General features: G+C 35.2%; 1 protein-coding gene across 16 annotated transcripts in view; it reads right to left on the bottom strand.

Annotated features, from left to right (window-relative positions):
* Nucleotides 1–16,310, bottom strand: part of SNTG2 (syntrophin gamma 2) — a 484,887-nt gene that overhangs the window by 243,654 nt on the left and 224,923 nt on the right. For all 16 annotated transcript variants that reach the window (XM_077153049.1, XM_077153052.1, XM_077153057.1 and 13 more), the window contains 2 exons: nt 11,871–11,914; nt 11,728–11,769 (listed from right to left, as the gene is read on the bottom strand). In XM_077153049.1, the coding sequence (XP_077009164.1) occupies nt 11,728–11,769; nt 11,871–11,914 (86 nt within the window). The remainder of the gene's footprint in view (nt 1–11,727; nt 11,770–11,870; nt 11,915–16,310) is intronic.

Here is a 16,310-nt window from a genome sequence, read left to right as displayed (position 1 = left end):
CTTTCCTCAAGAGCACAATCAGGCCTGCATTATCTTCAATTGTCCCTAATAAACTCATATTCTCAAAATATAATGAACAATTACTATTGAGGACATTTTTAGAATAATATTTTTGAAGTTAATCACTTTCACATGATATTATTATATCTGAGCAATACAGGATTTTATGGCATGTGATTGCAACTGATATATGTGTGTGTATATATATGTATCTTTTATGTTGATTTCTATTCTTTTGATTAGATCATATAAGATATTCTTTCTTGTATGCTCTATTTGATAATATTCTTTACAAAGGTAACCCTTAAGTTTTAAACTTGAAATCTCAGTGCAGTGGAAAAAAATACTGTATATCACTATTTAAAATTTTTATCATATTCTGTTCAAACACAGTTTTTAAAGTAGCATTCTTTCAGGCTGAGAATACTTTAACTTTGTGGGGATATCGTTCTTGGGAGGAGTGTTCTTGCATTTCTGCTGGGGAAGCTGAGAGGGGCAGGGTAGTTTAGCAGAAAGCCTTGGGTCATCACCCCAAGAATTGGTCTTGATTCCATCATATAACAATTTTGTAGCCTCAGGAAGTCATTTAAAATCTCAGACATAATTTCCCGATTTTGACAAAGGATTTATGAGAAATAAAACCTACATCATAAGATGACAAAATACCATGAAATGATAAGTCCTTGCTAATTTAATGAAACATTAAAGATATTTGTAAAAATAACATTTGGGAGCATTAATATTTTAACGAGAAGCAAGTAGGAAGCTTAGTCTGGAAAGACTGGGGGTATAACATGTCATCTCACACAAGACTCTGGCTATACTAACCACTCTTTGTCCCTTCCACTTGATTTATATGTTTTTATTTCTTTATGTTATCAGAAGAACACAGTAAGCAGATCACAAACCATGGACATAACTGTGCTCTCTGGATTATACGCACAGGCGCGCACACATACAGACTTAATACTCATAGAATTAAATATCTTAAGTAGGTATGCTAGTTTGAAACTGCTGTGTATTACAATAAAGCCATATTCTTTCTCTTAATCCAATCTTGGCAGCAGACCCCCACTTAGGCAGACACTTTGACTGGATTATTTCCGTGGAGGTGAGGCATGCCCAGTTGTGGGTGAAACCTTTTATTAGATTGTTTTAATGGAGGTGTAATCAACTCAATTGTGGGTATGACCCCTTGACTAGATGGAAAATTGTCTTTGCCCACTTAAGGCATGTCTTGATTAATTTACTGGAGTCCTTTAAAAGGGGAAACATTTTAAAGAAAGTTTAGATGTAACATAGGTACAGACATTTGGAGATGTGAAGTGAGAACAGAGATGTTTGGGGATTTGACAAACATCACCCTTTCTTCAAAGTCATAGTATCTTTTCTGTATACTCTAGCTTGGACAATTTTATGGCTTTAGAACTGTAAATTTGTGACTTAATAAATTCTTATTATAAAAGCCATTGCATTTCTGGTATTTTGCATTCCAGAAGCATTAACAAAATAAAACAGAGTTTGGCACCAGAGAAGTGGGGTGCTATAGTTTGCAATTACCAAACATGTTGGAATTATTTTTTAAATGGATAAGGGGGAGATTCTGGAATAATTATAAGGAACTTGATAGAGGAAGCCTAGATTGCTTTGAAGAGACTGCTGGTAGAATTGAGGACACTAAAGGTTCTTCCAATGACACATTAGACAGAAATGAGGAATGTGTCATTACGAACTGGAAAGTGATCCTTTTTTTGTTGGCAGAGAATATGGCAAATTGTGTTCTACTGTCAGATGGAAGGTAGAATTTGAAAGCGATGGGTTGAGATACTTAGCTGAAGATATTTCCTAATGAAATATGGAAAATGCAGCCTGGCTGCTCCTTGCAGCTTATAGTTAAAGAGATAGGCTGAGAAATGAACTTTTGGGTACAAAAGAAATCAAAAACTGATGGTGTGGAAAATTCGGGGCTTTCAGAAGGGGAGACCCCAGAGAATAGTGCCCCATGAGAGAATTTAACCAAACATGGAACCAGGTAGCCATTTCAGAAAAAGCCAGAATTGGAAATGGAGTTATCTCGAAGGATTTCTAGGAGGTCCTATTACACTGCCCAGAAAATCGACAAGTGTTTTGAAAGATCTGCATAAACAGAACCATTGCCAGTCTGAATTAAAGGGACAGACTGAAGCAAAAAAAAAAAAAAAAATTTCTTCAAAAGCAGAACCATGGATGCTAAGGTCTGAAGCAAAGAAATCTCAGACCATGAGAGTAGATCCACCCATCCACATGGAAAGGGTAAGTTTGTCCCAAAGGCAGAAGGCAGGCCTTCCACTCTATACTAAGGAAAAGTGTTTCCACCTTGGACCTCAGACAGGATGGATCAAATTCCCTGGGGATTGTGGGTGGGGGAGGGCTGGAAATTGCCTTATTGTTTTGAGGGAGCTGAGTGTATGCCCTGCAGATGGTGCTGTCCCTATGCTTGGAGAAGGCAGAGCCAAAAGAAAAAGAACCCCCGCCCAACACTCCCCAGAGTTTCAACCTTTACCCCAGCATTTGGAGAGAACAGGGCCGCTGCATAAGCCCAAAGAGATGATGGGACTGACACTCTCTGATGCCCCAAGGAGGAAACATCACTCGATACATGGCTCTCAGACTTCGAAATCCAATAGAGTATGCTCTGCATATTCCAGGCTTCAGAACTGTGTCTGGTGACCCCTGTTTACCTTTTAATTTCTCCCTATGGGAATAGGAGCATGTATCTTATGACTGCTTCTCCTTTGTATATAAGAAGCAGTTAGCTAGTTCTGAGTTTCACAGATTCAAAGTCGGAGAAGAATATTTTTCCTTTAGGACAGAACATGCCTACTGACTTTGACGAGATCTTGTACTGTGTCTGATTTTGTACTGCATTTGTATTGCTACTAAAATGGTTTAAGGCTTTTGTGATATTGTGTTGGAATTTACTTTATATATGGAAAAAACATGTCTTTTGGGGGTCCAGAGGGTGCAATGTGCTAGTGTGATACTTATGTACCGTAGAAAAAGCATGTTCTTTCTCCTAATCTGATCTTGGTGGGTACGGAGGAAGAACTATTGTTTAGGGTAGAAACTTTAATTGGACTGTTTCCTTGGAAATGTAATATACCTATTTGTGGGTGAAACTTTGACTAGATTGTTTCTATGGAGAAGTAATCTGCTCAATTGTGGGTGTGACCATTTGACTAGAAGGAGGTGTAACTCTGCCCATTTAAAATATGTCTTCATTACTTCACTGGAGTCCTTTAAAAGGGGATATATTGGAGAAAGCTTAAATGCACCACAAATCAGACATCTGGAGATGCTTGAAGTGCACACAGAGACATTTGGAAAGCCAGACAGATATAGACCAGGTGTGAAGCAAGTATTCAGAGAAATAGCCAAACTGAAGAGAAGAAATCTCTGGCCCTGAGAGATGCTAAACTACGAAATTAAATCCAGAACTTTGCCCTGGAGCAGCTAAGTGTGGATACACAAATGCTTAGAGAGGAAGCAACTGGAATCAGAAGCTGGAAGCAATAGAACTGGGAACAAGGACCAGTATATGCCAGCTACGTGCCTTCCCATGTGATAGACACCAGCCTTTCTTTAGAATCAATGTATATTTACCTGGATGACTTAGTTTGGACATTTCTATGGCCTTAGAACTGTAAATTTGTGACTTCATAAATCTCCTGTCTAAAAGTCATTTTATTTTTTGTTATTTTGCATTCTTGCAGCATTAACAAACTAAAACCGGAGGTCATATGTTCTCAGGGAAGACTCAGTGTCCATCTCTCACCAATGTCTTACACAATTGCACTTTAATATTTGTGTTGGATTATCTTTCATCAACTTGGCAACATTTGAATTCATCTCCTTCTCTGGAGAAGTCACAAACACACTTCAACAGCCATCCTCCACTCCTGTTACTCTCACCTCCTTTTCTATTGTGTGCCATTCCACAACCTGAGAGAGATGTTAGGTTTAACGAAATGGCCTGACCAGCTTGCCCAGAGAACAGAAAAAAGCAGCCTCAGATGAGGAAGTCTCAGTGTCAGGGCCTCCTCCCCATGAGGTTAGTAAAAACCACACTCAAACAGTATAGAGTAGTCTCTCTTCCTTGGCATGAAGGGTGGCATACAAAGCTGCTACCTACCTACCCCAACTCAAAGCAGTTTTGGGCCACCCCAGAAGACCAGCAGGGATAGGACTTCTTCCCCTGCTCTGATGGACTCTTTGTGCTATGTAAGTGACAATAAGATTTTCCCTTTCTGGACTCTTCATTCTCCGCAATAAAGAGATTATTTGCTGGAGTTTCTGTTGTGCCCTCAATCTGTGTCCCCAGGACACACCTTTACAGCAACTTGCTCCACAGTAGAGAAAGCGTCACCATTAAAGTCTCGAAAATGTAGAGATGATTTTTACTACATTCAAATTCAACTTCTCCAAATGACCAATGCCTTCATGCAGAAAGCAAATGGATTATCAATTATGACAGTGCATTATTGTAAATACAAACAGATGGGACTTTAATTAAAACTGCTGTCCCAGATGTGTTCTCTTTCTTAGAACAAATAAAAAACATTGGTGTAGAATGACCATGGCAAATGCTTATTTTTTTTGTAGCTGCTAGATCTTAAATAACACCAGAAGTAGTTTGCTTTTGAATGTAAATGGTATATCTTGACTCTTATACATTAGGGCAATATGTCAATTATCTTACTTTATGTCATTCTCTGGTGTACAAGAAAAATGATCATCTCATCATTCCATGGGCCACTGTGGTCGTTTACTACACTGTTGACATCACGTTGCTTCAACTTGGGTAAAAAGCTACAATATCTTAGAGAATTTGATCAGACATATATGTGCCAGGGAATGAGAAATAAATACCACAAACATACATGAGCCTGCAACTTCATGGAAGTTTTTAGGTCTCTAGAAGTCTGGGGCATGCCAGCATATCCCTCGGATGTTGAAGGACAAGATACCACATGTTGAATCCCCTCCAGCTAAGAAAGCAATGAAACCACTGATGGTCTTCTCGGATTCTGGTGGGAAGACATACAGCATTTGGCACACTGCTCTTCTCCATTTACCAAATCTCTAATGCTAACAGTTTTGGGAAGGCTTTGTGACATATTCATGCTACTATCATGCAAGCTGCCCTGTAATTTCAGCCATGTGATTCAATGAGCCAGGAATATCTGCTATCTCGATATCAGATAAGAATGTCTCTGCAGCTTCTGGAGGAGCCTAATAGTATAATGACATGGAGACACATAGGGTTTTAGAAGAAAGCCTTGGGTCTTTTGCTAATAACTTCTCAACTTTTGCTAATAACTTCTCTCTTCACTGAAAAAAATGCCAAGCTGGTTTTCTGGGCTCTGGCAGAGTGTGAACGCTTTATCATTGGCCAACAAATTATACTATAACACAGTTGTCCATTAAGACATGAGTGTTACCTCTTTCACAAAGCCACAGGGGTTGTGCATCTTCTATATCAATGGGTGTAGTTTATAACAGAACAAGTAAATTGCAAGAATAGTGTCTCGGGATTCCCATGGCTCCTACTACTGACACAATAACACTTTACCCTCAATCCACTCCTATAACTTTAATAGGAGTTTGGTTCCCCATTCTCAAAACTTTGAAATCTACTAATTAAAAGTCTGGGCATTAGTGAGAAGTAGTGCTGAACCACAGATACCTATTGAAATCCCTATGGGATTGCTTAGGATTTAAAACTGCATAAATGATTCTAACATGCAGCAGGGGTTGAGAATCCCTTCTCTAAACAATTTGCTAATATATGAATAAAGAAATCATTGTTAGATGATTTATTTAAAATTTTAGTTTAGCCTGCTTCTTTATTTGGCCCTAACACAATTTATAACAAGGTTGAAAACTGCTGTAATCTCTTGTCAGCTCATGATGAAGAAGCTTCTGGATATTTCTCATATGAGTTGTGACTAAAAGAAATTTGTAATTTTAAGTCAGAGAATAAGAAGCTTGAGGAATATTGGGGAAAGAAAGAGAGAAACTATATTAAAATACATGAGAGCTGTCTGAAGAAAGGAATTTAATTCATTCTCTATCATCCAAAGAGCAGAGGCAGAATCAGCCTGAAAGAGTGGCTCCTCTTTTCAAATTTAGCATGTATTTGTACCTTTTTTAAGGAGCTATTATTTTCCAATATTGTTAAAATTTTTAAATACAATTAATCTTTCCTTTATTAGACCATACTCATCCTTGAGAACAAATTCATATTTATATAAATTGATGATATACTGTCTAATAATAAATATAATAGAAATTCCATAAATATTTCCGAAATGAATGACCACAGAGTCACAGGAATGCAAACCTTAGTTCACTATGAGGAAAACCTTTCTTACCAGTGTAACAGCTAAAAAAGGAGTAAATTGTTTTGTGATTAGTTTCTGTTAAAAGGGATTGCAGCATTGAGTTATTTCTCAGAATAGATAATCCTTAAAATTATTTTTCACTCTGGGGATATATGCTAATTTTTAATGCAGTGGTTAACATTATTTCTAAATATTTTAAAATTCTAAATCACTTGACCTGAAGGTAGCATCTCTGTCATGAGGTCTGGTGATGACAAAAGTTGCTCTAAGTTACTAAAATGCACATGAAAAAATGGACAATTTGAATTTTAAAAGGAGTCTAATAACCCATGAAATGTGTTAGTGCATTTAAATGCAGGGCTATTTTTTATCAGTGATTTTCACAGTACCTACAGACATAATCAGAGATATTAGACTAAAAGTAATATTCTACTGAAATACCTTAATTTAGCATTTGAGATGTCTGCCTTTAATTTCTTATTATATTGTATAAAAATGAAGGAAAATTCCATGAGATTTCTTGTTGTGAGATACCCCGAGGTCAAGGTCATTATAGAAGAGGACACAGACCCTGCTCTCAAACAAATCGGACTATCATTGGAGTTCTTACAACAGGGAGCAGGGTAGTAAGTAGCACTCTTTAGTGTGAAAGGCTCAAGTTGGTTCCAGCAGGCACACTTCACAAACTGAATAAAATGATTATCTACTGAAAACCATCAGCTCCTTCAGCCACTTTCTCATATTAGCTCACAAATGTCTGTAACTTTATGCCAAACTGAGTGATGATCATCTCCTTTCTTTTTCCTGTGAATGGTGACATATCTCAGAATTACCCCGTTTAAATTTATGGATATGCTACTCTCTGCTGAAACTGACATAAAATTCCATAATCATGTGGACTGAAAATATACAGATTTATTAAAAAGGAGAGAGGGGATACATATTTTTCTCACGAAGCAGCAAGATTTTTCCAAAGTGGAAGAAAGTAAGCAGAGTGATTCAAATTTATTTTGTGGATGTGGGTCTTAAAATTAAGGTTTACACTAAAAAGGAATTTTTTATACTGGACAGAGGTGGGTCTTCAATTTTTTTATTTGAGAAGACGTGGATTTATAAATCATGCATACAATTCAGGGTTCCCACAAAGCACCTTGCTTTGTTGGGTACATTTCCTGTAATTGATGAAAGCACATTTTGTCATTATACTATTATCTACAGTCCTTGGTTTAACTTAGGGTTCACTGGTTGTGCAGTACAGTCCATGTTTTTCTTTTTAATTTTTTAAAATTAATTTTTAATTTTTTAAAAAAATAATCTTTAATATGCTCAAAGAGATGAAAGAAGTTACAGAGAAAAAAGAACACTAACGCATATCAGGAAAATCATGAATGGACAATATGAAAATCTCAATAAAAATAGAAAAACTTAAAAAAGGAACCAATCAAAAGTTCAGGAGTTGAAGACCACATTAACTGAAGCGAAAAATTCCAAGGAAGATTTCAAAAGAAGATTGGAGCTGGCAGAAAAAAAGAATCTGCAAACGCAAATACAAGTCAATTTAAAAATGAGTTAGGCTGAAGAGCAGAAAGTAAAAAGAATTACAAAAAGCAAAAACAGCCTAAGAGACCTATGGAACCTCATCAAGAGTACCAAAATATGTTCTGGAGAAGAAAATATATTCAAAGAAATAATGATAGAGAACTTCCCAAACTAAGCCACAGCCATGAATACACCCTTCCAAAAAGCCCAGAGAACATCAAACAGGAAAAACCTGAGGAGTAAGACACTCTGTCACATACTGACCAAACTATTGAAGGCAAAGGGCAAGGAAAGAATTTTGAAAGCTGGAAGAGAAAAGAAACAACTTATGTACAAGGACATCCCAATTAGACTAAGTTCCAACATCTCATTACAAACCATGGAAGGAAGAAAACAGCAGCTTGAAATACTTTAAGTGCTGAGAGAAAACAATTAAAAACCCACAAATTTTGTCTGGTAAGATTTTGTTTAAAAAATGAAAGAAAGAAGAAGACATTCTCAGATAAATGTCCCTCAAAAAAGCTGAGGGAGTTAATGACTACTAGACCTGCCCTAAAAGCAACGCTAAAGGGAGCTCTTCAGATTGAAATGAAAGGTCTTTAGACAGTGGTTCATGCAGCATAAAGAAGTAAAAACCTCACAGAGGCAAACATATGGATAAGTATAAATGCCAGTACTATCGTACTGTATTTTTTGGTATGCAACTCCACCTTTCACTTCCTATAGGTGCTATAATGCAAATGTTTAAAAATTAATGATAAATCTACAGTTTTAGCCATACAACGCAGAAAGATATAGATGTAACAAGTACAAAAAAGTGAGGAGATGGAACGGTTTAGGACAAATATATGTGTGCACTATTGAAGTAAAGTTGATAATAAATCACATATTACTGTAATGAGTAAGCACAAGAAAAACATATGAAAAATATATCCAGAAAGAAATAAGAAAGGACTCAGTATGAAACAATTAAAATAAAAAAACAAATAAATATGAAAATAGGTATTAATAGAAGAACTGAGGGGCAAAAAAACTATAACTTACAAAAGCTAAATCACAAAATGGCAGATAAGTTTCCTGCATTATCAGTCATGACTTTAAATATAAATGGATTAAATACTCTACTCAAAAGAATTTGGCAGGATGGATAAAAAAATCATGACCCAACTATATACTGTCTGCAAGAGACTCACCTTAAACATAAAGATACAAGTAGGTTGAAACTGAAAGGATGGAGGAAAAATATGTACCATGCAAGTAGTAATCAAATGAAAGGGGGAAGGTATGCTAATATTAGATAAAATAGACTTTAAGTCAAAAACAGTTATGAGGGACAAATATGGTCATTATATACTTAGGAAGGGGTCAATTCAACATGAAGATGGAATAATTATAAAAATATATGCACCTAACAGCAGAGCCCCAAAATATATAAGGCAAATGTTATCATATTTGAAGTGAGAAACTGGCATTCTACCTCAGTAGTTTGAGATTTTAATACAGCACCATCAATGAACAGAACATTTAGACAGGAGATCAATGAGGAAATAGAAGACTTGAAGGATACTCGAAACCAACTAGACCTAACAAACATGCATAGAACCCTTCATCCAACAGCAATAGAATACACATTATTCTTGAGTGCACATGGATCATTCTCCAGGATAAACCATATATTAGGGCACAAAATAAATCTCAATAAATTAAAAAAATACATTGAAAGGCATTTATCTTTTAGAGTTAACTGAAGTTAGAATTTACTCTGAAAAATGAGAGGTTTAAATTAAATGATTGATGAGGTTTTACAAATTTAACATTTTTATGAACTTTATGAATCTGAAAAATTGAGATTATATGTCTCCACAGTTTTATGATTATTCCTTTTGAAATCATAAATGAATGTGGACCGACAAGTTGATAATTTGGTTCCGAAAGGTATATTTGTATCGCTCAAATACTAGAATAGCTCCATTTACAATGTTTACACTTCAATGACTTAAATGATTTGTCTCTTTGGGGAACAATTTTACTAACTCTTGTATAGGATGCAAGTTTAAGGTTTTCTCATCTTAAGAGAATAAAAGTTACATGTTTCCTCACCTTAAGAGAATAAAAATTGCATGTTACAAATGAGAAAAATTTGTAGAAATTTGAAAGCTAATGTAACTATTGCTAAGTTCAGAAAGCAAATATAGAGTGTTTTTTCTATTTGAACAGCGATCTGAGATTGTAGGTTCCTTGTGGCCTGGCACATACCAAAAAATCAATACATGTCCTGAATGAACAAATGCATGAATAAACAAATAGCACACCTTGAGTAATTCTTCATTTAGTACAAATTGCTACATATGGCATGTATTGGCTCCCCAGAAATTCAGAACATGTTATGGAAATCTGATGACCTTCTGGTACTTTGGGCTGTTTGTCTAGACTTGGAACAAAAAATCGGGGGAAAACAATAAACACTGATAAATGAATAACTGAGTGAATGGATACCTATAATCTTCATAGAGGATGTTAAAATATCAAAGTATACTTAGAGTTTGCTTTAGTATACAGACTACATCTTGTTAGAGATTCTAATGGAGACTGTGCTTTCATACAAGACCTGCCTTTCCAACACTGCACTCTGCCCTGCCTCACCGCCTGGTATGCCACGCCAGCCTCCACACCGATGTCTCTGCACACGCCACCGCTCTTCCTGGCATTACGTTTCTCTTTCTTCATCTCATTCATCAAGATCCAGCTTAAATATCATCTCCAACTTTGCCCCTATACCACAGGTGAAGTTACCTTCTCCGTGTTACTACTCTGCTTTGCCTGTCAAAAATTAATTAACAGTCAAATGTTTTATTTAGCCCATCTTTATATCCCTAGAACCTGCACCATTCTTCAGGAAAGTACATTTTCATGGAAGGAGTGACGGAGTGAGCGTATTTTTACTCAGACGTTTACATACCATCATCATTACCTGTGCAGTTGTTTAAGCACAGATTTTGCATGAACTGAAATAACTTTTGTATTTGTGCATGTGTGTGTCTGCATCCGCATTTGTGGAAATACCAGCAACAAAGCACTAGGAATCATGCAACATTCCCCAAGATACCAGTGTTATGCACAAAACATCCTAGTTTCAGCCAATGCAGAACACAGATAAGCAATGAAGGTCTAGAGCATAGGGAAAACTTCTGAACAGATTATATATTTATTACTGTCAATAAACATCCAGGGAATCTATGTAGACCTATAAAAATAAAAATTTTGTTTTTAAAGAGTAAAAAACATTTCAATTTTTTTATCTTTAAAAGATGCTTAATGAAATTAACTTATATAGTATTTGTGAATATCATTATGATAATATTTGTAAATTATCTACTAGCACAGTACATGACACATAGTAAGCATTTCTTTTTTTTTTTTTTTTTTTTTTTTTTTTTTAAAGGAAAGACAGAGAGAAGGAAGGAAGGAAGGAAGAAAGGGAAACATCTTTTAAACATTTTCTTGTTTTATTGTATTCTGTTTCTCCGTTTTTGTTACATGGGCTGGGGCCGGGAATCGAACCGAGGTCCTCCGGCATAGCAGGCAAGCACTTTGCCCGCTGAGCCACCGCGGCCCGCCCTGTAAGCATTTCATAAAGGTAATTTTTAATGCTTACTAAATCATTTATGCATGTCTTTCCCATTCTAAAATTTTGTATCTGTGAATACATGAAGTGATTTATAAAATGATACTGAAAAATAATTTGAATAAAAGGATAATTTTCATATTTGAACAGAAAAAAAATTATAAAATATAATGTACTTACCACTTCTTCGTGAGTTGCATTTTCTACATTAATTCCATTCACCTGAATAGATAACAAATTAAAAAATTTGAGGGTGACAATTAAGTAATATAAGTTTAAAATAAAAATTTAAAAATTTAAGTAGTAAAGTTTAAAATACTAACCTGTATAACAGCATCTCCTATGAACAACATTCCTGTTTGGTCAGCTGCAGGGTTGCAAAAGTGGCAAGTGTTAAGAGAGATTTTAAATGACATTATACTTTGTTAAGGCAGTTGTTTAAGCACAGATTTTGCATGAACTGAAATAACTTTTGTATTTGTGCATGTGTGTGTCTGTGTCCGCATTTGTGGAAATACCAGCAACAAAGCACTAGGAAGCCATCCATAAAGCTAAATAGATTGCTAATAATTTTAAGCACACTAAAATAGTTACTTTCCAGACATAAAGACTTGCTTAGTATGAAATACAAATGTCATTTTCTACTAAAGAAGGATTTCATTACATTATGTGGAAAATACGATTCACATTTTTCATTAAGTTGACAAAGACTATAAAATAAAAATTCCTAAAGTCATTAATCATTTTTCCCTTTCTCTCCTGAACAAATTTACACAGACAGCTTTAATTAAAGAGATTGTGCCTAGAATATCAAAGGGAAAAATACTTTGTATTGTAAAGTTTGAATATAATCTCTTCAACCTAATTTCCACTTAACCTTTCCACTTTCATAGATGCAGAGAGAGAATTCGTTGCAATGAGGCTGAACAAATGTCCTCAAAATGTAAACTGATTTTATTCATTTTTGCCTTCATACAGGTTTGCTTTAATTTTACAAGTCTGATTAAATATTAGAAAACAAGTAATAATCTATTCTTTGAGGACTGGAATGTCTTTTTAAAACCAAATATAAATTTGATGTAAATAGTCAACATTATTTCTAGTCATTGAGAAGAATTAAATTATGTTGAAAAAACTATAGCCATGATATGACTATATTTAATGTTACTAATTTTAGGTAACACTAGTAAAATTCTCATTTATACCAAGACTTTGAACAGAAAAGCTTCTATGGTTCCTCTCAGTGTGTTCTATTCTCTTTGTTTCTCTTAATAATTTCCATTTCTCTTGAATTCTCTCTCTTCTTCTCTGTGTTTTGTTAATATGTTCCTCACAGATAAGAAGAAGATGGGGTGCATTCTAATTTCCATTTATTAATCACCTGGAGTATCAGACCCTGTGTTTGGTCCTAGGAAGCATTATAGCCCTGACTTTTAAAGGGTTCAAAGTCCATTGGTTGAAATGGATTTGAGAAATCATACATAAAATAATGTAATTTATACAGTATGTGTGATCTAGACTACATATTATAGATGATATACTATATAAATTGTACATGATAAATCCACATCCAAACAGCTATAACAACAGAAGAGAGGAAAGAATAGTGTTCTGAAGAACTCAAATGTAGAATACTTAATTCTGTGATGGTTGGTTAGGAGGGACCAGAAAAGTTACACAGAAAATATTTAAGTTGTGCCTTGAATTCAAACAAGGAGAAAACCATGAATGCAAAGAATCTGAAAGTCTAGACCAGTCTAGACCAGTCTAGAGTGGCGTAGAGTGGAGCAGAAGAGGCAGGCGAAGGGATAGTATGGGAACCAGAAGCCATGGTGCAATGGTCCTCGAAGGCCATGTTAAGGAGGGTAGATTTTATTTCAATGGGAAACTGGATCCATCAAAGTCTCTGCAGCACAGTTGAACTCCCACTTAGAGACCTGCACATACTAGCCAGGCAGTCCATTTCAACTGAATGAAACTTTTAACCATTTACTCTATTAACTCCAGAAATAATAACCTCTATGTATGTATTTGTTGAAAAGTTAGCTCGGATGGTAAGGAATCCAAACATTTTCTCATTTTCTGACTTGTTCAGGACATTCAGATATGGATTTGTAAGAGTTTGGATAGTGAGGCATTTATTTGAAAAATTATAAAAGTCTAAGAAATACACATATAAATATATATTTATGTCTATGTATAATTGCTTCAAGTTTATGTGGGATCTGAGCTATGTGTCTCAAGGACTCTGCCTGTGATGTGTCCTTGCCTAGACTATTCTACCCTCCCTACTCCTACCTGACCTTTCTGAATTTTCCTAGTGCCTCAGCTCTTAGTACGATGACATCTCCATGGAGCGTCCTCTGATCACCTAAGGCAGATATAAATTCTATACCAAAGTGTTACTTTACTACCTCTATGTCTACACACTGTAGCACTTATTAACAGATGTGTAATCTTTCATGATCTGAACTGCTGCTTCAACTGGCTTCTAAGTTCCTTGATCAATGGGACTCTATTTGCAGCACTATTATATATCCAAGGCTTCAGCATAGCGCCAGGTTCCCGGTAGGTACTTAATCAAAGCTTGCAGAGTGGACGAATAAGAAAAAAATTTAAAGTAACTAAAAGAGAGAAAATTAACAGTCATTAATTTACATGGTATTCTAATATATGAATGTAGTTATCATAATTCAAATGATATTTAGAAAGTTTGATTTTATCAATAAAATTTATTTTTCCTAAAAATAATTGTTGTGCTTTTAACTTTTAATATCCTGTATTTACATAACTCAAATAGAAGTATTTTTTATCCATATCCCTAAACAATATTTTTAAAACTTCTTTAATTATTAACATAAGAACTAAACCAAAAGAAAGCAAAACAAACAAAAAACTCTAAAAGAAACTAAAGGGAACTAAAATGAAATAAAAGCTCTATAGGGCACAATGTTCCAAAGATTCCCGTAATATTGGGTCCTATTATGGGCTCAAAATATATCTCAAATCCACCTAAATATCAGACTGACATGGTTTTAGTACAAATTTCCATTATCCATTATCCAGGCTACTGGATCAGCCTTCCAACTGAGTTGTCTACATTTACTTTTCATTTGGGGCCACATTTTCCATGTTAGGGTCACTCTGATTTCTTATGATACAAACTATATCATAATACTTCATCACTTAAAACCTGCTGGTGGCTTCCCATTTTAGATAACATTTTAAATTTTTCTGTGTTCTACAAGGGCCACATAATTTCCTCCAGTTTGACACTATTTGTTCATTGAGCTACAAGCTACTTTATCTTGTATAGACCCTCAAAGCACTATGCTCCTTCCTACTCAAGCACCTGGAAATAAGGTCATTGCTATGCCTGGAATGCTTTTCCCACATTTGTTGCCTGGCAAAACACTAATCATTCTTCAGGTTGATGTGCAAATATCACTTTTCTCTTTAACTCTTAATTGGAATTATATTTCTTTACTCTACACTCCCATAGCTCCTTGTATATTTCCATTCTAAATACTTACTACCATTAAAGGATATATATTTATTTGCTTGCTTTTTGATTGGTTTTCTTTTGATTTTGTTTCCTAGTACCCTGGCACATTACCCAGGACTTGGAAGGAGGGCAAAATGAATCTGCTAATGAGGCATTATAATCTGCTAATGAACTAATTATGAATTGAAACAGTCTGTATCAACCTGAACAGTATATTTGTGAATACAATTCCATGTAACACTTTTTTTTCTACCTTAGAGAAGTTGTAGGTTTACAAAACAATCATGCATAAAATACAAGATTTCCATATATCACCTGGCACTGGTGTGGAACATTTGTTACAACTGATAAAGGTATATTGTTATAATTTTACTATTAACTATAGTCCATGGTTTAACAGGGTTCACAGTTTGTGTAGCATAGTTTCATGGATTAAAAAAAAAAACTGCAATATTTACAGCCTACCATCTCCCCTTCTAACCACATTCAGATATATATTACAGTGCTGTAAATTATGTTAACAATGTTGTGATAACATCACCACCATCCATCAGGAAAACAATTCCGTCATTCCAAATAGGAACTCTGCAAATTTTAAGCCTGACTTTAGCTTTCCCTATCCCCACCCCAACCCCTGGTGTGCAATATACTAGATTCTGATTCAGGGAGTTTGCATAATCATTTAGTATCAATGAAATCATACAACATTTGTCCTTTTCTGCCTGGCTTACTATACTCAGTATGATGCCTTCAAGCTTCATCCATGTTGTTGCATGTATCGGGACTCTATTTCTTTCTAAAGCTGGCTAATATTCGATTGCATATATATATATATATATATATACATATATATATATATACTATTTTTTTTCTCCATTTATCAGTTGATGGACATTTGGGTTGCTTCCATCTTTTGGCAATTGTGAATAATGCCATGCTGAACATCAGTGTGCAAATATCTGAGTTCCTTTTTTTCAATTTTTTTGGGTATATACCTAGTAGTGGAATTGCCAGTTCATACGGTAATTTTATAATCACCTTTCAAAAGAGGTGCCAAACATCCTCCAGAGGGGCAGTATCATTTTACATTGCCAGCAGCAATGAACAAGTGCTTCTTTATTTCCACATCCTCTCTAATACATGTAATTTTACATTTTTATAGCCAGCATCCAGCACATTCTAAAGGATGTGAAAGGGTGTCTAGTAGTTTGGAATCTATAAATTGCATTTGGTAGGACTGACGCCTTAACAACATTTA

Source organism: Tamandua tetradactyla, chromosome 3 (genome assembly GCF_023851605.1).
Source record: "Tamandua tetradactyla isolate mTamTet1 chromosome 3, mTamTet1.pri, whole genome shotgun sequence".
NCBI lineage: Eukaryota > Metazoa > Chordata > Mammalia > Pilosa > Myrmecophagidae > Tamandua > Tamandua tetradactyla.
Note: the sequence above shows the minus strand (reverse complement) of the source record. Positions and strands in the feature narration are given on the sequence as shown.